The following is a 21733-nucleotide window of genomic DNA, read 5'->3' as shown; positions in this document are numbered from 1 at the left end:
TTGGGAAGAAGGGTAAGTTGAGTCCGCGGTATATTGGGCCGTACAAAATTCATCGACGAATTGGACAGGTTGCTTATGAGTTAGAATTGCCATCCGAATTGGAATTTATCCACCCGGTATTCCATGTATCTATGTTGAGGAAATGTATTGGAGACCCTTCTCGGGTCATCCCTATCAAAGATGTACAAGTTACAAAGGATCTATCATATGATGAAGTGCCAGTGGCTATATTAGATCGACAAGTACGCAAGCTAAGAACAAAGGATGTAGCTTCCGTGAAAGTATTATGGAGGAACAAGAATATAGAAGAAATGACATGGGAAGCAGAAGAGGAGATGAAGTCTAAATACCCTTACCTATTCCAGAGTGAAGATAACGAGGATGCCGGGGGAAAGAAGGACGCATTATAAGGTGAAACGGCTCTATAAGGTAAGCAATAGCTTGTGAATACTCTATTTTTTAATACAAAATGGTGATATGCAGATAATGTACATATCCATAATGCTTTGTATAGTCTTGTAAGGCCATAGGTTGGGTTTAACTGCTTGCAAGTTTTGGCTAGTGTCCATTTTATAGGGGAAACTCAGCCGGAAATCTCCGTCGGAATCCATGATGAGTTAGACACCCCATAAACCCTTACATTCGAGGACGAATGTTCCTAAGGGGGAGAGGGTGTTACAACCCAAATTCACATACCATAGATCATGCCGTAAGTAAGTCGACGTAAATCCAAGAAGATATTATCTTTGAGATGATAAGAAGTTAATCCTATTGGTCTTAAACGATACAAGGGTGTATAAGAGTGGTTAACAAGTATTAGAAGTTAAACGAATCAAGGATGTTGTAACCCATATTTTCGGGTAACACTAGAGGTGATTAACTGTCCCAAGAGGCCTTGTTTTAATGTTTTTGAATCATATAATATTCGTATCATAAGTCTTGAAGTCAAGCGAGTTATGAAACAAAAGTCGATAAAAGTTGTCACAACTTAGGTTTATAATTTTACTTAAACTTTAGGTCAAATGTTACTGCATTTTTCTCCCAATGTGCTTGGAAATATGGGGTGATCTACCTATCAAATGGAAGATCTATGAGTCTAGTTTCCAATGCATTAAACCGTTCGTCGATACGATCTCGGAATAGAGAGATATTCGCGTTTTCGCGAGAGTGCGCCAAGCTGCTCTCTATGGGGGCCACAAAGGCGGTTTAAGACATATGGACATATATAAGATACCTCAACCCCGTTTTAAGTCATTATTTTTCAGTATATTCAGACCTTATAACCCTAAAAACAGTCTCTCAAGGTTCTCTCATGATCCAAGACCCAAACAAAGGGCAAACAACACAAATCAAATGTCGGGAATCCCGTGGCGCTAGTAAGTTTCTTGTTCTTCTTGTTGTTGCTGATTTTTGTGTTGTTCCAGATCGTGTGGGAGGTTGTTTTAAGTGTTTTATGTTCTGTAAATACACCTTCAAGTTTTTAATATCGATCCTAGGTGATTTTATGTCTTCTAAAGTAATTCTAGTGCCGAAAAACCCAAATTAATTGCTAGTTTCGCTTCCTTGTTCTTGTGGCAGAATTGAAGGGATATTTCGTGGAACATTAAGGTCAAATTGGAGTTTTTGTTTCTGTTTAAAGGTAAGGAACCTCTTACTCTATATATATTTAAGATTATCCAAGTTGTGGCTAAGTCGTTGATGCTAGAACTTGTGAAATATATATATCGAAAGGCTTGGTAGTAATGTTGTTAGTTGGTGGACTGTTTTGGAGGCTCAATATGATTATTAATGATGTTGTTTGGGCTGTTTGGTGATTGTATTGACTTGTGGGAAGTCATATAAATAGGGGAGGTGCTGTCCGTTTCATCGTAAAATAGGTTGCGGTCGATACATAATAGTTACGATGCTTAAACGATAATGATAGTGTCATTTCTCTTATTGTAGACTAAAAGGTCGTGACATTTGCATAGCTTGAGGTTGGGCAGTATATACAAGGTATGTGAGGCTATCCCCTTCATTCTTTTTCACGACTCCGATTGTACATAATGTAATGAACGAGCTCCCAAAGATACTCTACTCTTAGAAGCTAGCAGTACTTACATTGCTGCCCTTCTTATGAAACGATTGATATTGATGTTACTTCTCTTATTCTTATATTATCAATGTTGTTGGTAGTTCCTGATTCTTATAAGATTCTTAATAAAGAGTTAATCCTAATAATGTGTACGAAGGATACCGACCTTACGTCACTCCGAAAGGTTCAAAATGTGATTCCAATGAGTCAAGTATGCATCATATATATGTATCTATTTTACTCTACCGAGCCGCGCTATAGTCGGCCGGGTATGGCACCTATTGTGCAACCACTAATCAGTTGGGTTTTACCGAGCTCCACGTGGCCGGGTATGATTCTACCGAGCCCTATGATGGCCGGGTACATTTTACCGAGCCTATTACGGTCGGGTACGATATGATGATGGTGATGCCCACAAAGGCGTATGTTTTAAAAGTTTATATATATGTATGTATGTATCATGTATTTCATGTCAATAGCCCTCAGAGGTACCCAGATGTCACAGGTTGTATATTCTCTATCCTTGTTTACATTACTGTTCTTACTTATGCTTTCCTGCCTTACATACTCAGTACTTTATTCGTACTGACGTCCTTTTTATTTGTGGACGCTGCATGTCGTGCTGCAGGTCCTGATAAACGGGTAGACACAGCTCCCCCACCACAGTAGGCTGTCCAGTTCAGCGGTTATTGGCGAGATCCCTTCTCCGGACTTGCCGTGGTCTTGGTATGCATTTTTGTTATAGACATTATGGGTATGTCGCGGCCTTGTTCCGGCAATGTTGTAGCACTTATGTTCCTTTAGAGGCTCATAGACAGGTGTCAACTCATGTATGGTTTGGAATGCCTTGTCAGCTGATTTTTGTTGTATAGTCTTTCACGGCAGCATGGTAGCTCGTACCTTATATATAGTTTCTTGATAGTCTTGTCGTCCCATGTTATGTATGTTCATGACATTATCTTTAATTGTTGGATGTTCATGATCCATGTCTACCATTTATATTGATCTTGTCGACCTTTAAAGATAATAAGGAAGGTTAGATAAATTATACGTTGGTGCTCGGCAAGTATGGCCCGGGTGCTAGTCATGACCCTCTAGTTGGGTCGTGACACAGAGTTACCTGATTCAAAGCATGTTGGGCCTCGTTGAAGAGACAGGCGGGCCCCACCGCATTCATCACTCACCAAGGACCAAAGGTAACTGGCAATCCCCACAGGGGAAGAAACAATTCGGCTATCCGCAGGTACGGAGAGCACTATCTTCCGCCTTCGGTCGGGATCGATACTCGGGGCAAGAAATCAGTCCACCAGTTTATGAATCGATGAAGGCTCGGTAGAACCCGACCACGACATTTTTTTGGGTACCGACATTCCACCAAAATAGGTAACCTCTTCTGAGGCACCTGACTCGAGCCTTTCCAGAAAACCATGGATATCGGCCGACGCGTGAATACCCTCATAGGACCGATCCTCCAACATGACGGCCTCTCGAATCATGGAATCCGAAATCTGAGGGGATCTGCCAATGTCAACTATCCCGAAATCATCCCTTGAAATATCTTCCACTGCCCGAGAAGACCCACCCTCGGTATCCCTTTCAATCATCTTACCTCGAGAAGGGATAATCTCGGCTTCTTCTTGTTCTAGGTTTATGGACAAAGTTCCCTGATTTGCTTCCACCAAATTTGAAGACTGTTGAATCACAACATTAGCCCGTACGCAGGTTAATTTCTCCTCTCCTTCTTCGGGCTCGTCCCTTAAATGGGTGGCCACTTCTGAAGACATAACACCAGAGCCCCCCTTCGGCTTTCAAGATCTCTTAGCTGATTTCTTCTTTTCCGAGCTCGGGGAGCCCGATACATCTTTTCTCTTCCTTTCTTTTACCTTCTTCAGGACATGAATTTCTTCGCCACCAGATGGGGGCCTCATGACTACATCTTTCCTGAGTCCTACAAAAGCGAAAAGGGAGATTTACCATACAAGCCGATGAAGAAACAAATCTACAAAAATATTTATCATGACTGCGGTCCTCCTATCGACCCTTTGATAACTCGACCCAAGCACGCTCGGAGTACGGTCTCTGCAACACCAGACTTTTGACCCATTATTTAAGATCCGGGATCGGTTCTGGAATTCGAGCTACGACTGTGATAAGAAAAGAAAAATAGATCAACAAAATAAAAGGCAATCACAAAATCAAAACGGGCAAAGAGAAACGTTTACTCAAAACTCATATTCCATTTCTCGGGAAATGGCAAGTCATCGGCAGGGATCAGGTCCGAGGTTTTGATTCGAACAAAACGGCCCATCCAACCCCGAACCCAAGTCTCGTCTATGCTCGAGAATGGCGCTTTGGTTGCTCGGCGAGCAAGTTTGATCAACCCTCCTTGATAGAGTCGGCGACTGTAAAGGCACATAAGTTGATCGAGGGTGAAGATACACCCCTCGACCTTGCTCGAGAAAAATCGAAGAAGAATCACTATCCTCCAAAAGGAAGGGTGGATTTGGCAGAGGGTCACAGCGTACCTCTTATAAAAGGCAACAATGACAGGGCCTAGAGGTCCCAACGTGAAAGGATAAGTGTAAACACTTAAGAACCCTTCGACGTGGGTAGTAATTAATTTATCAGGCGATGGGATTACTACGAGTTTATTATCCCAGTTGCATTCTTGTATGACTTTATCGAGAACTTTTTCGGTAATTGAACATTGTTACCTCGATATCGGCTCACACCGATCCGGTATCGGAGAAGGCTTTTCTATTTTTAAATCGCCTACAGTCGAACACCCTACCGGAATGAATTCCTCAGGGCGGGGCTCTTCAACATCATCGCCACCAGCAGGTCGAGATAAAGAAGCGGTCTCTTTTTGCGGAACAGTTTTAGATGGTTTTTCCATTTAAAATTCCGTGAACAAAGAATGGGAGTATTTGGTGTTTTAAGAAAGAGTTTGTAGTAAAGCTCACAGATTTGCAGGCAGAAAACTCAAAAAGACGAAAAGGAACTTAGAAAATTTGGAGGATTGAAGACGTAAAAGTGATGAATGATGGAAGGAAAGGCTATTCATAGATTGAAGCAATGACGGTTCGATATCAGCGGTGGCCGACCACCGTCTGACACACATTAAATGCCTTGGTAAAACCAAACCGATGGGATAGCTATCACATACGTCATGGTCGGGATCGATGTAAACGTCGGCATATATGTGATCGAGCTGTTGGGAAATCATATCATTTCTTGCCACATCCTTTTTTCTGAGAAACGAGGGGACTATCTGTGTACGGTCAAAACCGATTGAGTCAGTCGTACGGACTGGTCGAGACGATGATGTTTCGATCAAAGGGTATCTGCATGACAAGCTCAGTCGAGGTCCAAAGTAAGGGTGTCGAGCTTCGAGCTATAAGACCGATCAATGACAAGCTCGGTATCATTATCGAGCTCATATCCAAATTGAACTACGAGGCAAGGCGGATATTATCGAAGACGCATAGACCGACCAATACTCACCCCGAATATCGAGACCCCCCGGTCAGAATCGAGCTCGAACCAAAGACCGAGGGCTCGATCCAATACTGAGCTCGAGCCAGTATCGAGCTCGCAGACAAGGGCCGTTGCAATCGCACTATGGGAGAGAATCTCGGTGGAAATCGAGGAAAAGACAATACATCATGGGCTCGCCACTACGTAATTTTTATTATTATAAATAAAGTGGGATCCCTCTAATATAAGAGGGGGATGTTAACACATTGAAGGAGATTATGTTGCCTTGTTGATCAACATTTTCTTTTTCTCTGCCTTATAATTCATTCCATTTGCCAAATATAGAGATTTTTACATTTCACTCTACAATTTGTATCAAGTTATATTACGTGTCCTTAGAACCATACACAAATTCAACTCTATCCAATTTTTCGGGTAAACAAAACCATTTAAAATTCAGCATTCTAATTTTATCCTTAATGAACAACTTGTATGGTCATTTACTAACTCTAGCTAAATGAGGAAATGAGAGAATATAAAAGCACATAACCTAAAAAAGTAAACATTCTTAATATTCTGTAAACAGCACAAATCCACATCTCATTGACTACATAATTCATAGGGTCTAAATAGAAAAGAACTAGAAAATGGAAAGACTAGTCATATCCATATCCGAGGGGCATAGGTTCACGTGAACCCATACTCCTCTTCCTAAACCATGTATAACAATATCATATTTTTTTAAAATTATTTAAATATATATGTATGCACACATGCTCAAAGACTCCTATGATGCAATTATTATTGGGTTTACCTGTACAAGTGACATTGGCAGTTCAAATCTCAATCCAAACGGTTTTGTTTTCGGTACAGAGTATAGATATATATGTGAAACTTACTAAATTTTTAAAAAGAATATAATTTTGAACCTATAATTTCAAAAATGTAGTGGGTTCATGGTAAGAGACTAAAGTAACCCCGTCAAGCGTAAATTCTAGATCCACCTCTTCACAACAGTGCACCCATCCTCTTGAAATTCTGGATCCGCCTCTGGTCCTCTATAGACATAGGATTAATTACCTGCCATATATGAAGTTGGATATACTTGAAAAAGAAATATGAAGTTATATGGTTAGTACTGCTAATAAAAAGTTTAATGTTTTATAAAACTTGCAAATTTAAATAAGTTGAATAGCAAGCTAGAATCCATGGCTAAAGGAAAGAAATGAGATTACAGAATCTAAGCAATTATAAACTGGTCATAACTTGAAAAAGAAAAATGAAGTTATAGGGTTAGTGCTAATAAACAGTTTCAAGCCATTCAATGATGTTTTATAAACCTTCCAAATTTAATTGAGTAAGTTGAATAATAAGAATCCATGGCAAAAGAAAAGAAATGAGATTACATAATCTAAGCCATTATCTACTGGTCATAAAATCAGTCCTTGACCACTGTCCTTCGTGCAATCCGACTATCCGAGAACACTTCATTTTATTGTATATGCAAGGTTAAAATTATTTTTTTATATATTATATAGTAGATATTGAATTTCTTTTATTTTGTGTGTGTTTAATTCTTTATATTTTAAATTCTCTTACTAAAGTTGTTTCTTAAAGTTTATTTATTAAGTTAAATCAAAGCAGTTGGTTGAACGATCTAATCTTCTATTACGGGTTTTGATCCTAAGTTTATAAGTATTTGTACGATAATGTGCTCCTTTTATTGCAAAACTTCCTTTTTAACATGTTGAAATATAATTGCTTCGAATATGAAAATAGATCCAATAGGTTGCCTGTTAGAACCCGCTTTTTATTTTTTTTATTATTTAAATTAAATCCTCCACTAGGTCGTCCGTTAGAATGGCATTTTTTTTAACTCCCCTCGTGTTTCGCTCTATCACACTTAGCTCCCTCCTGGTTTATGATATTATATTTATATTCCTTATTTTAATTTGTGTGTACAATTCTTAGAACATATTTATTTATTGATCAAAAATTATGATATGACAAATTTACCCTCTTAAATATAAACTGCAACGACCCGGCCGGTCATTTTGAGCATTTACATTCAGTTCGGTAATTTGAACTCATGAGTAGATTCGTATGATGTATTATAACTGGTGTGAATCATCGGTTTTGGTTTTCAGGCGATTCGGGATTGATTTGGAAGAATTATTCTCAATTAAGACACTTCCGTTTGTCTTCATCGTATTAAGCCAACATAGACCCCATAGTGGTTTCAGAAGCTTTAAGTTGGGAGAGAGTATCAAGTTTGACTTTTGTGTAATTGATAGAGGATCAGAGTTTTGATGGTTCCGTTAGGTCCGGATAGTGCTTTTGGACTTGGGTGTATGCCCGAATTTGCATTTGGATGTTTCTTGAAGGTTTTGGCGTTAATTGGCAAAAGTTGGCAATTTGAAGGTTTGAAAAGTTCATAGGTTTGACCGGGAGTTGACTTTGATAATATCGGGTTCGGATTGTGGCTTTAGAAATTGGAATAGCTTCCCTATGTCATTTGAGACTTGTGTGCAAAATTTGAGGTCATTCCGAGTTTATTTGATGTGGTTCGGCACGAGTTTTGGAAGTTAAAAGCTCATTAAGTTTGATTTGAGGTGCGATTCATGGTTTTGATATTGTTATGTGTGATTTGAGGCCTCGAGTAGGTCTGTGTTATATTTTGGGACTTGTTGGTATGTTCGGACGGGGTCCCGAGAAGCTCGGTTGAGTTTCGGGGTGGAATCAGACCATTTTCTTCATGATTTCATTGTTGGTTTCTGATGACTCAATTGTTCTTTGGATCGCGAAGATGCAGATGTGATCGCATGAGGTAAAGTCTGGAGCTGAGAATTTTCTGCTTCATGTTCGCGAGAGATTGAACATGTTCGTGTAAGTTACGGGGGCTTGAGCATCGCGTTCATGTCTGAAGAATCGTTGTCGCATAGTGTTGAGACGAGCAGCTGAGAGCTGGTGATTTCTCTTTTGCGTTCGCATGGAATTGTCCGCGTTCGCAAAGCGTTGGCATTTGTGGGCATCACGTTCGCGTGAGTAGTCTCGCAAACGCGTAGAGTGTTTCAGGGCAGTGTGATTTTTCTTCTTCGCGATCACGATGGTATTTTCGCGATCGCAATTCATATATTTGTTCAGTGATTATAAGAACTCTATTTCGAAGGTTTCAGATATTTTATCATATTTTGATCTATGGAGCTTCGATTTGGGATAAGTATTTTTTACTCGATTTCGATTATATTTTGTGATTCCATCTACGTTTTTGGCATTTAATTGATGATTTCAAAAGAGAAATTGGGGGTTTTTGTCTAAAACTTTCCTAAAGTGAATTTTTTGTTTTGAATATCGATTTAGAGTCAAATTTGAGTAAAATTAGTGTGGTTGGACTCATAATTGAATGGGTTGTCGGATTTTGTGAGTTTTGTCGGGTTCCGAGGTACAGTCCGGGTTTGACGTTTTGGTTGACTTTGAGTAAATGTGTAAAGATTCGACCTTTATCATTTAGGTTTGCTTCCTATGGCATTATTTAATGATTTTGGGTTGCTTTTGAATAGTTTTGAGTCGTTCAGAGGTTAATTTGAGCGGGATGGCGCTTCTAGTTTATCGATTTGGCTTGCTTGAGGTAAGTGTCTTTCCTAAATTTGTTGGAAAATTTTTTCCTACTAATTGTTATTGTTTGCTACATACGGAGGTGATGCATATATGAGGTGACAAGCGTATATGTATGTGACAGGGTTAATCATGCCTGGGGGTAGATTATACGAGTATTTGTGCTTTATAGAATTTATGTGACCTTCTTGCTTCAAGTATTACTTGACTTCTAGATTAATATGAATACGAAGTTAAACGCTAAGAACCATGATTTAGCTTATTAAAACCTTATTAAAATTTGACGGATTTTTGTGAAACTATTAATGTACTAAATTCGATCATCACTATACTTAATCACAAATACATCGCTACGACTGTTATTTTTGAGATATTGGATTCTATACTTGAGTTGAAGATCATTTTTTTTAGATTGGTTGAGATACTTGAACAATGAGGTTTTTGAGGTTTGTTGAATTGTTATTGGATTAAAAGCGGTGATTTATGTTCATTTGGAATATTCGCTTAATCACTCTCCTTGTTGTTATTCATGCTTCCTAACTTGCTTGTTATTGATATACATGTGCTTGGTGAGGAGGAATGTAAATCATGAAGGGCGATGCCGTGCCATGTGAGGATGAGAGTAAAAGAACAAAGGGTGATGTTGTACCATTGTTTTGATATTATTATGTGTTCATAGCATGAACAATGTTTCCGTACAGACGAGGACGAGTGACATGCATTATATTGTGATATCTTTTCCATGTGTATATATTCATGCCCTTACCTTGTGTTGTTACTGTTGCACTATATTTTTTTATGTGACTTGTCATTGTTATTTTGTCTTTATCCTCTACCTCAATTGTTGTTGTATTATCCATGCTTTCTATCAGTTTGACTTGTAAATATCATGCTTTCCTTCTTGTTTGTCATATCTACATATATGTCGCTTCTCATTTGTTGCACTTTCGTGTAAGCCTTCTACCTTGTCAGTTATTCATGCCTTCTATTTGTTTAGCTTATAAAGATCATGCTTTCTCTCTTGTTTATTATATCTACATCTAAGCCTTTTATCATGTTAGTTATTCATGCCTTCTATTTGTTTAGCTTATAAAGATCATGCTTTTCCTCTTGTTTGTTATATATACATCTAAGCTTTCTACCATGTTAGTTAGTGAAATTTATATTCTTCTATCTTAGTTGTTGTCATAACTTTTATGCCTTCTACCTAGTCTGTTACTGTTGTCCATATGTACTGTCTTGTTCGTTGTTGCTACCTGTGCAATTCCCACTTTGTAGTTACGGTTATAGGCATTTCTTTCACCCGATTGGTACTTTTATACATATATTTGGTGAGAATGAGATAAATGCACGAAGGATGTTGCCGTGCCATTTGATTTGATATCTTGAGTAGATTTCTCACGCTTTGAAAGTTATGAATTTACTACTGTGGTTTGTTGGTCATCGCTTTAAGGAAAGGATTGGTCTTGATATTGAGGAATATTGACCATGATTTCTTCTAGTAATCATTTACTACTTCACATATTTGTTTCTTGTACTCTTTTCTGTTATGTTCTAGTATTATTTCTATTGCTAGTCTACTGCACAGGTTATATCAGTGAGTATCTTTTAACTAAAAAGTCGCGCTACTACTTCACTGAGATTAGACAAGATACTGGGTACATAAGGTTGGTTATACTCATACTATACTTCTGCACCTTGCGTGTAGATCTTGGAGCTGAGATGCGGTGGATGACGGGAGTTGACTCTGATTGTTCGTGTCTTCCGGATGTAACTACCACTTGTCCCTCGGTAGTTTTAGAGTTGAATTTTATTTATGTATATTTCAAACATAAGTTATATTTATTTCATATCAGTTTTTGCAAAAAGAAATCCATTCTTAGTAGCTCATGACTTGTACTACCAATCCTTGGGATATTGTACGGAATCCAGATATATCATTTGTTGATCACTTTTATTTTATTAGAATTGTGTTAACTGTTAATTAGCTGACCTAGCGGGTTGAGTTAGTTGCCATCGCGACTAGTGAATTTTGAGTCGTGACATAAACTCTTTGTTTAGTTAATTTTATTAGGATTTATTTATTTATTGTAGCAAGTAACCTACTTTATTTTGAGGAATAAGAATAACCAAACTAGAAGTCCCTCTTATTTTTAAATCTTTATTTTTTAGTTCAAAAACTAGTCTTCGTTATTTTTATTAGTCTTTCTCCCTATGTAGGTACTTAAATTGTACAGTTATATATGTTCAAACTAGATGTGATTATCCCGTGCTAAAGCACGGACCCAACGGCCCGACAATTAAAATTGTTCCAGTATCTTATCATAATTAGTAAGGTATGAGAATAAATCACATTATGTAAGTAAACTTCTTGCAGTAAAAGAATCCTGGATCTGCAGATACGAAAAACAATTCTCATTTCTCAACCTCTTACTCGATCACAAGGAGTTTGTAGAAATCATAAGCTTTCAAGGGAAATATTGATGGCAAAGTCAAGAATTCCAACACGCTTAATTCTAATTTATGTGTGTCTTAGTTAAAGGTTGTGAATAGCATATGACAACGTTATTATGTTATAACAGTCATTGATTGAATCGTAGCAGCATTAACAAATTAAAGGTACTTTATGTACCCTTACTTCAGTATTAATTACAAAATTGAGAGTTTGGAAACTAAATATATCTCCTAAAGTAATGCAAGCTTGTTTTTATCTTCTAATTGAACTCTGTAATATATGTGATGGAGATAACAGCTGAATTTTTTCTCTGATGGAGCAACTTGCAAAATTTCAAAGCAGGCTTCAAACACCAAAAGATGTAAATGCTTGTTTGAAAAACTCGAGAGACAAAATAGAAGCACAAAAAATACTATCGAGATATCATTGAGGCTGAAAAAAGAAGTAAACGCACATGTAACTGTGAATAACGTATGTTTGGTTGGTGAATAATTTCTTCAACTGATGAACTAAGTTTTTCAACTTGGGAAAACTTATTCTTCCCCAACTCCCATAATTGGCAAATCAATCTCCTAACTCTTGTTCGCAATCCTCTTTCCTCACCACTCGCTCCCTAGAAACCAGTTTATTAAAATAACAAATATTATGCTTTTAGTAATAGACATCCTCCTTTTTTCCCACTAGTCTTTCTAAGTTTTAACTAATAGACATCCTCCTTTTTTCCCACTTGGTTTTAAATTACATACTTACTGCTATAAGACTGCAGGAAAGGTTCAAGGCCAAAAAGCTCTAATCCCTTCTACCTGAGGATATCAAGCATTTAGCGGGATTAAAGGAAAAATGAGCAACATTGTCAAGTCAATAAGTTTATTGAGGAACAAAGATTCACAAGATATAAAAAGATTACTAAATATCTACATTTGAAATATTAAGTGATTCCAAAAAGGTGCATTCTTTATCTTCCATGAAAGAAACTTATTGCATATCGATGCATCCACTCTGAAGATTAATCATCTTACTCACTTATGCTCTCTTGACGAATATATTAGAGCCTGTCAATTACATGATATAACCAAGCAAGATATTTCGTTCAAATAATTAAAATGAGTTCACTGTAAATAGAGAAGTGTAACTTGTTCTACAATAAATTACCACCAAGTAAGTATTTGTAGAAAATTAGAAAGGAAAAATACAGTGTTAAGGCAAAAGAAGGAAAACGCTGCAGCATCTCAAAGATAAGAGAGATACTACAAGAACCAAAAAGTTTTAAAAAAATGAATAATAGGGTACCCTGCAATTTTTCTTAGTAAGGAGTTCATCTTATACTTTGATAATTGAAATCACCTGGGGAAATAATTTCTTATACATGTTGGACAAAAAAAGATCCTGTGTTTGTGGTAGCGTGTAATGAGAATTGGAATGGAGAGAAAGAACTAATAACAATAACAAAATTAAAAGTTGCCTAATTTTATCAACCCTTTTACTAATGAAACAGAATCTTTTAATCTTTATATTTTAAGTAAGTAATTGTGACATATATGCATTCATTTATCGTTCATCTTCTATAAGTTCCAGTATTATTTGAACTATGAAAAATGATCTTGTTAATGAAATAAATGATATGATTATACATTTGCTTTCCAACAATGCTTGTTTGTAACCTGCAATTGATGAAATTATAGAACCAAATGATCAATGCAAATTTGGAAAAAAAATTCACACACCTTAAATCATACTGGCTAACCACAGATTGTCTTTGTTTTTGGTATAAAGACCTATTGGCTAAGCACCTTACAGAATATCTTTGAAAAGAAAATGTTCAGTTACGTTATTAGGAAAATTTAAGTCCTAGTGAGGTATTATGCAACGGTTCACGATTAACATATCATGAAATTTAGGACATATCATAAGTGCTACTATTGCCCGCGATTCAAAACTTAACTTGTATTTATCTTTAAAATATCTTATTAGCATCACAAAATGAAAGATACCCGTTCCTGAACTAATTTGAGTAGTATGCGAGCTAAGAACTCAAGAAAGAAATACAGAAGAAGAAGAAAGAATAGAAACAGAAATGGAGTCGAGGAAGAAGAGAGAATTAGATGATCTTGAGAGAGGAGGAAGTAAAGTGTATTGTATTCATTTCATTAAATTGTTCTCTATACAATGAGCTGATCATGAGTATATATACATGAAGAATCTGCTCTACAGATTCTTTCATATCTGTAACTAACACAAGGTAGTTAATAACTACTTTCCTAATTTCAGTTAGAAGTTTGCTAAAGTGCAGTTTAGTCCCTAGCTTTTGTACATTGTAGCTTCAGTCTTCAACACTCCCCCTCAAGCTAGGACTTAGTGAATATGTTCAGTACTCCTAGCTTGGAAGTGAGATACTCATGTTGCACCTTGTTTAATCCCTTAGTTAGTATATCTGCCGGTTGTTCTTTTGTAGAAATATATTGAGTTGAGACAAGGCCTTGAGCTATTTTCTCCCTTATGAAGTGACAATCTATTTTCATATGTTTTGTCCTTTCATGGTAAACTGGATTGGCTGCAATTTGGATTGCAGATTTGCTGTCACTGTAAATCACAACAGGTAGCTTAACTTCAGCCTTTATTTCTTCCATGAGTCCCAATATCCAAACTAATTATGCAACAGTTGCTGCCATGCTTCTATATTCTGCTTCAGAAGAACTTCTGGATATGGTAGTTTGTTTTTCTGATTTCCATGAAATAATAGAATCACCTAGTTTGATGAGATACCTTGTTACTGATTTCCTTGAGTGTGCACATGCTGCACAGTCTGCATCACAGTATGCAGTTATTCCTTCTGACTTATTGCTTGACAGTAGAATGCCTCTTCCTGGTTCCTTCTTCACATATTTGACAATCCTCAAAGCAACCTCCATGTGTGATTTCTTTGGTTGACGTAAGTACTGGCTTAGTGTTTGAACACCATATGAGATGTCAGGTCTAGACATAGTTAAATATAGTAGCTTTCCAATTAATCTCTGGTAGGCATGTTGATCAGTAGGAGGATCAACAGTTGTGTTAGTTCTTGTTTTTGCCAAGTGATCATCATATTCTTTGTAGTCAATTTGACATTGATATCCATAGGTGAAGAGGCTGGTTTGGCAGTACTTAATCCTAACTCAGAAATAAGCTCCAAAGTATATTTTCTTTGATGCATTTGTATACCTTGAGTTGTCCTTGCAAACTCAATTCCTAGGAAGAACTTTAATTCTCCTAGATCCTTCATTTTAAAAGCTTGTGCAAGCTTGTTCTTTATGTCTTGAATCAGAGTAAGTGTATCTCCAGTGATGAGCATATCATCAACATACACTAATACTAGAACAGCCCCTTGTTGAGTGTGTTTCAAGTACAGACTATGATCATACTGACTCTGTTTGAACCCCATTCTTAGCAGAGCTTCTGATAGTTTTGCATTCCACTATCTAGGAGCTTGTTTTAGTCCATACAGGGATTTAAGGAGTCTACATACTGATTTATTGTTCTCCCCCTGAGTCCTAAATCCCTGTGGAAATTCCATATATATATCTCATCATCGAGATCACCTTGTAGGAATGCATTATATACATCCATTTGGTGTATGGACCATCTTTTCTATGCAGTAAGTGTTAGAATTGTTCTAACTGTCTTCATCTTTACAACTGGAGAAAATGTTTCATGATAATCTATCCCTTCTTGTTGACTATATTCCTTGGCAACTAGCCTTGCCTTGAATCTTTCAATTTCACCTGTGGACTTGTATTTTACTTTATAGATCCATTTACAACCTATAGGTATTTTTTCAGCTGGTAGTGAAGTGATCTCCCATGTATGATTTTTGGGTAATGCTTCAATCTCATCTTTCATAGCATCTACCCATCTTGGATCTTTTAATGCTTCAGAATAAGACTTTGGTTTTGTCACAGTTGAAATTTTTGCAATGTTGGTTTGATGTTGTGGATTTAGTTTGTCATAGGTGATGTAGTTAGATAGGGCATAAGGTGTGTCTTTGCGAATATTGACTGACACAAAATCTTTCATCCATATAGGTGGTTGTTTTTCCCTTTCTGATCTTCTTTGATTTACTTGTGGTTCTGCAGGAATATCTATGTGTGGCTCTACTGGATTACCTTGAGTGGATAGTTGCATTATGTCTTCCTGATGTACTGACACTGGTGATGGAGGTGCAGCTATATCAGCTTCTGGCTCTAAAGTTTGCTGATTATGTTGTATAGGGATGTCTTGTTCTTTGGCTTGATGATCATTAGGACTAGCAATATTGAAGTGTTGTCTTATACAGTTCAGTGTATAGATATTGTTGGCCTTGTGTAGTATCATTGAAGATGGACTAATTTTGTTGTTTGTTTGTACCGAGAGAGAATGGAAAGACAGTTTCTTTGAATATTACATCTCTATTGATGAAAAACTCATATTAAGATATCCTTTCTGATTTTCTACATAACCCATATGCACTGCAACTCTTGTTCTAGATAACATTTTATCAGTTTATTGCCATGTTTACCATAGCATAGACACCCTAAGACTCTCAGATGTTGAATGGATGACTTTCTTTTGTATAGTTTTTCAAATGGAGACTTGTGTTGTAGTATTGAACTAGGCATTCTATTAATAATGTAAACAACTTCTAGTACACACAGTCCCGAGAACCTGATTGGTATAGCACCTTGAAATCTTATAGCTCTAGTGACTTTCAAAATATTTCTATGTTTTCTTTGTGCTACCATATTCTGTTGGGCTGCATAAACACAGGTCTTTTGATGAATGATCCCACATTTGCTGAAAACTTCACTACAAACTGAGTTGATAAACTCTGAGCCACTATCTGTTCTGACCACCTTTATGGTTCTATCAAATTGTGTTTTAATGAGCTGAACAAATTGTTGAATGAGTACACACACATTAGACTTCAAAGAAAACAGATAAATCCATGTCATTTAGAGACTTTGTAAGGCCCCCATACATCCATATGAACTAGTTCAAAGCACTTATTAGTTCTAATACTGTTGTTAGGAAATGGAAGCCTAGTCTGCTTTGCACATGTTCATACTTTGCAATTAGCTAGTCTATCTGCTATAGCCTCTTGAGAAATAGATAAAAGTTTCTTCATTACAGAAATAGAAACATGTCTTAGTCGACTATGCCATAGTTGTATATCAACTTCATTACTGTTGATTCTGCATTGTGAGTCTTGAATATTTAAGCCTGCAATTTTTGTGTCATCCTTTGCACCAGTCACAAACAGATATAGCCCATCCTTTTCTCTACCAACTCCTTTCACCTTCCCACTCAAGAGATCCTAAAAAACACAAAATTCAGGGAAGAAAGCAACCATCCAATTTAGCTCTTTAGTTAGTTTAGATAAAAATAGAAGATTGTACTTAAACAGTGGTAGATGAAAAATATTTGTGATAGTATCCTTGTTAAACAGACTACTTGTTCCTACATGTGTGACTAGAGACACATCGCCATTAGGTAGAAATACTTTTTTTGGTATTTCAGACTTAATTATAGTACCACTATTCAGACAGCTTAAGCTTGACACCATATGATCGGTTGCACCTATGTCAATGATCCATTCCTGAAGAGTCTTAGTAGTAATGCACTCATTATGCTTACCTGTTGTATTAGATGAGTAAGTTGATGTTGCTTCTTCTTTGTTTATCATTTGTAAAAGCTGATTGTACTGTTCTTTGGTAAATAATGTAGGGACAGTGTTGGTATTCTGTCCATTAAGAGTGTCTGATTTATGCTGCATGTCAGAGTAATCCACTCTTGGTTTAGTCGATGGAAAGCTGGCTTGTGAAAAATTATTGTAGCTACTATTCTGACTAGCCTGAGAAGTACAATTGTCCATCTGTACATTATAAGCTGCAGATTGCCTAAATTTCCTTTTCCTGAATTTAGGAAGGTATCCTACCACCCTATAGCAGGTTTCTTTGGTATGCCCCTTAAGTTTGCATACTTCACACTACAAATTATAGTTCTTTTTGAACTTGTGGTTCTGATTTCCACCACCATTTCTGGTGAACATAGTAGCTTCATAGTTTCCTGGCATTACTGCAGGATTAACACCGAGGATACCAGCCACATTTTTGACTAATTTTTGGCTTTCATCACTTATAACCATAGAGTAGGCTTGGTTTACAGATGACATTAGGCTCATGAGCAAGATTTGTCTTCTTGCCTGGGCATATGAGTCATTAAGCCCCATTAAGAATTGAAACAACTTCAGTTTCTGCAGATGCAGTCTAGGATTTTTCAAAGTTGCAGCTAAGAGCAGGAACTAATGCCTCAAACTCTTCCCATAAGTCTTTTAATTTTGAGAAATAGTTAGACACAAAAGTAGTTTCTTGGGTTAAAGTAACAATCTCTTTATGAATATTAAAGGTTCTTGAACCATCAATTTTGTTAAATCGTTCATACAATTCTTCCCAAACAGCCTGGGTATTAGTAGCATACATAATACCTCCTAGAAGTCCTTTAGCAACTGAACTCATTATCCAAGAAAGAACTATGGCATTAACCCTTTCCCAATGATTTCCCACAGCTTTAGGAAAATCCTCTTTTTTACAAGAGCCATCCACAAGTCCTAGTTTATTCCTTCCTAATAGAGAAATTCTCATTGAACGAAACCAAATAGAATAGTTTTATATACTTGTAAGTTAAAAGGAGATAATTTGTATACCACTAACATCTTACGGATGAAGAAATAGAGGGTGACTATAGTCGATTCCCAGAGAAGCTTGACTGTTTCTTCCTCCAGGCGCAACAGCACTTGCAATTGCTTCTTAATCTGTAGTATTACTCATTCTTGTTTCTTTGATTTGAAAGATCTTTCTTTCTTCAAATGATTTGCGGAATTTACTCGATCTTCAAGCTCTGAGGCTTTACTACTCTGATACCATGAACTAATTTGAGTATTATGCGAGCTAAGAACTCAAGAAATAAATACAGAAGAAGAAAGAATAGAAGCAGAAATGGAGTCGAGGAAGAAGAGAGAATTAGATGATCTTAAGAGAGGAGGAAGTAAAGTGTATTGTATTCATTTCATTGAATTGTTCTCTATACAATGAGCTGATCATGAGTATATATACATGAAGAATCTGCTCTACAGATTCTTTCATATCTGTAACTAACACAAGGTAATTAATAAATAATTTCCTATTTCAGTTAGAAGTTTGATAAAGTGCAGTTTAGTCCCTAGCTTTTGTACATTGTAGCTTCAGTCTTCAATAGTTCCTCTTAAAAGAAAAAAAGGTCCCAATACGATTATGTTTTACCCATAACCATAAGAACACAAAAGAGCTTCTGAGAACGTGCACCTTATATTTTATAGATGGTGAGGGTATCATATGCATCAAAAAAAACAGTGGCAACATAAAGATCGAGAGTTCTTGTCATATTCGACATTTTTCTGATCCATTTCTCTACAATTATTTTGCACAAAGCCACATGGTACCTGTAAATAAAATACAATTCAAAGCTGGGGTCATATGAAAGAGAAAACTCAAATTCATTTTTGAGAATAACTATAAGAAACCAAATTCTCAGGGTAGGAATAAAGTGCCCAGAGTATGAAAAATACTTTCATTCTTGCAGCCTCAATTGCATTTAGCATGATGATACTCATATTTACTCCGTTAATAATATGGTAGTCCTTTTCACACCACTTTGTTAGCGTTATCACTGCAGAATGGTACACATTCATCTCAAAATACTTTTATGATTACAATATACACATGTGTTTACCCTCAAAATCAGATAACAATTGAATTTGTAAGTGATTTTAATGATATGTGGATTAACTTGACACAAAATGATAAATCAAATTGCAATTAAAATAAATAATAATAAAGTAAATGCAAACCACAAGAATTGAACAGTTTCATCCTTGGAAGGTTAGCTACCCTCGAGCCGAACGTATTTCGATCGATATCAAGACAGAAGAATAAGATCTTAAAGATAATAATAATGTATTGCTTTGGAATGCATGTTACCATGCCCTTTTACAAGTAATCAGACCCCTTTTATATAGTATAGGAGTCCTACTTTAGGTACAATTCTATAAAAGGTAAAAATCCCTTGATTTGCTGATTATCGATTCTCTATTAACACGTGTCGAGATTCCTGCCGCAATATCCGACTGGTCACGAATATTTCGGTCTTCTGTTGGTTATGCTAACAATGTTTCTCCGAGCTCGTTTGGGGCTGGGGTCGATTGTGGGATCACAGACTCAACGTTCTCGAAGGCAGGCGTTCTGACCCCGAGTTCTAGCTCGGTGGGACTTGGGATCGATCTTCAACCATGTTCTGAGCCTGTCCTTCGATGTTGTAGGCGAGCTCAATTTCGACCGTATACAGATAGTCTCCTCGTTTTTCGGAGGGTAGATGACAAAAAATGACATGAGCTTCCGATTCTTACTTCGATACCCCGCGACAGAGTCTTAATGGCATTAAACGTTTGTCAGTTGCCGATCGGCCACTCATGGATGCCAACCTTCGCTGAAAAAATATAAATACCCCCTCATTTGTTCATTCAAACTTTACATCCAAATCTTCTACCCTCGTGTCTAAGAAATTTCAATATTTCCAAGCACTTATATTCCGTTCACTTTGAGATCTTTTAAAAAAGCTTTCATTCATCTTCATCTCAAACCATCAAGTGTACTCTTTTAACTTCTTCTTTTTCCTCATTTTTTCTCCATCTTTCAAAGAAATAGTGAAGACTTCAATATCTGTTCCCCAAAAAGAAACTCTCTACCTCGCAGCCGGCTAACGAAGAAGTCATTTCGCGTACTGGTGTCGAGGAACCGGTACCGAAACCTCCTCTGAAAATGTTCATCCCTGGGGGTGCCCGGTTAATGCTGATTTTAAGGTCGAAAAATCCTCCTCCGTACCAAGCCGGTGTGAGGAGGTCTCGAGGTCCCGAAGTCAAAGAGGATTGCAACTAGGTTGACAAACATGTGGTGCTTCCAGAACCTGATGAAGCCATCACCACCCACATCGAGGGAATTCTAAGTGTTTACACTTATCCCTTCATGCTGGGCTCCTTGGACCCGGTTATCATCGACTTTTGCAAAATATACGAGGTAACCCTTGGTCAAATTCACCCTTCTTTCTGGAGGATCGTAATCCTCCTCTATTTCTTTGTAAGTAAGATCGAAGGGTGCCCCTTCAATATCGACCACCTCATGCGATTATACAATCCCCGACTCTACCGGGGGGACTGATAAAGCTCGCCCATCTAGCCAGTAAAGCCTCGTTCTCGAGTATCGATTAAGATAGGGGTCGAGGTTGGCTAGGTCATTTCGTCCGAGTGAGGACCTCGGACTTGATCCCGGCCGAGCACATGCCATTCCCTGAGAAGTGGAACATGTCACGTAAGTATAATTTTGCTCCCAAGATTTAATTTATCGCTCTTTTCCTTTCTTCTTATTGGTGTTTTGTGGTGGTGCAGCTGTTGCTCAGATCTCGAATGCAGTTCCCCGACTCAAGGAGTGGGTCGAGGACATCATATTACAAAGGCCTTATTCCGAGCGTTCATGGTGCGAGCTTTCAAAGGGCCGATGGGAGGCCCGTTCGCACGGTGAGATCTCTTTCATGAGTAATATTTGGTTTCCCTTTTGCATCATTAACCAATTACTTGTTTTATTTGTTTTTTCAAGTTTATCCAAGGATGTCAAACTGAGGCCTTCGGCTCGTGAGGAGGACTTGCCCATCAAGTGTCCTGCTCCGGGTCAGGCCGGAGAAAAGAAGAGGAGGAGGGCTCCGAGCTCCCCGAGCTCAGAGAAGAAGAAACCAAGGAGGAGGCTGATCCGCAAGCCAAAAGAAACCTCCAGCTCCCGAATACTTGATTCGGACTCCCTTTACCGGCTCAGGGGTGAGTCTGAAGAGGATGAAATTTTGGTGACCCGGGAGTCATCGGTACCTAAAGAACGGGCATCAACCGAATGGGGGGATGATAGAGGATAATCTCTCCCAAACTAATGAGGCTGATGCATCAGTGAGGGTCGAGAACCCTCAAGACACTGGTTCCGCTCCACCTGGTGTCATCGATATAACGGGATCGCCTTCGCTCACGG

General features: G+C 37.6%; 2 protein-coding genes across 2 annotated transcripts; both read right to left on the bottom strand.

Annotated features, from left to right (window-relative positions):
- Positions 1 to 15245: 15245 nt before the first annotated feature.
- LOC142167160 (uncharacterized) lies at positions 15246 to 17505 on the bottom strand. Its single transcript, XM_075227319.1, has 4 exons — positions 17134 to 17505; positions 16699 to 16947; positions 16299 to 16555; positions 15246 to 15900 (listed from the first exon to the last, which is right to left on the bottom strand). Exons 1-4 carry the CDS (start codon positions 17503 to 17505, stop codon positions 15246 to 15248), a joined length of 1533 nt encoding a protein of 510 aa, XP_075083420.1.
- A 394-nt stretch (positions 17506 to 17899) lies between these two features.
- LOC107770513 (uncharacterized) lies at positions 17900 to 18274 on the bottom strand. The gene has a single exon (XM_016589833.2). It carries the CDS (start codon positions 18272 to 18274, stop codon positions 17900 to 17902), a length of 375 nt encoding a protein of 124 aa, XP_016445319.2.
- Between the last annotated feature and the right edge of the window lie 3459 nt (positions 18275 to 21733).

This window comes from Nicotiana tabacum, chromosome 12 (assembly GCF_000715075.1).
Source record: "Nicotiana tabacum cultivar K326 chromosome 12, ASM71507v2, whole genome shotgun sequence".
Classification (NCBI taxonomy): domain Eukaryota; kingdom Viridiplantae; phylum Streptophyta; class Magnoliopsida; order Solanales; family Solanaceae; genus Nicotiana; species Nicotiana tabacum.
This window is presented reverse-complemented; position numbering and strand designations above follow the sequence as displayed.

What these genes read in the sequence shown, in the direction of transcription:
- LOC142167160 (XM_075227319.1), bottom strand. Translation starts at nt 17,505, where the DNA reads ATGGACAATTGTACTTCTCAGGCTAGTCAGAATAGTAGCTACAATAAT. An exon ending in AGTCTGAAATACCAAAAAAA is followed by an intron (nt 16,948 to 17,133) that starts GTATTTCTACCT and finishes TGTGTTTTTTAG; the next exon opens with GATCTCTTGAGTGGGAAGGT. An exon ending in CAAGGTGCTATACCAATCAG is followed by an intron (nt 15,901 to 16,298) that starts GTTCTCGGGACT and finishes CAATATTGCTAG; the next exon opens with TCCTAATGATCATCAAGCCA.
- LOC107770513 (XM_016589833.2), bottom strand. Translation starts at nt 18,274, where the DNA reads ATGAGAATTTCTCTATTAGGAAGGAATAAACTAGGACTTGTGGATGGC.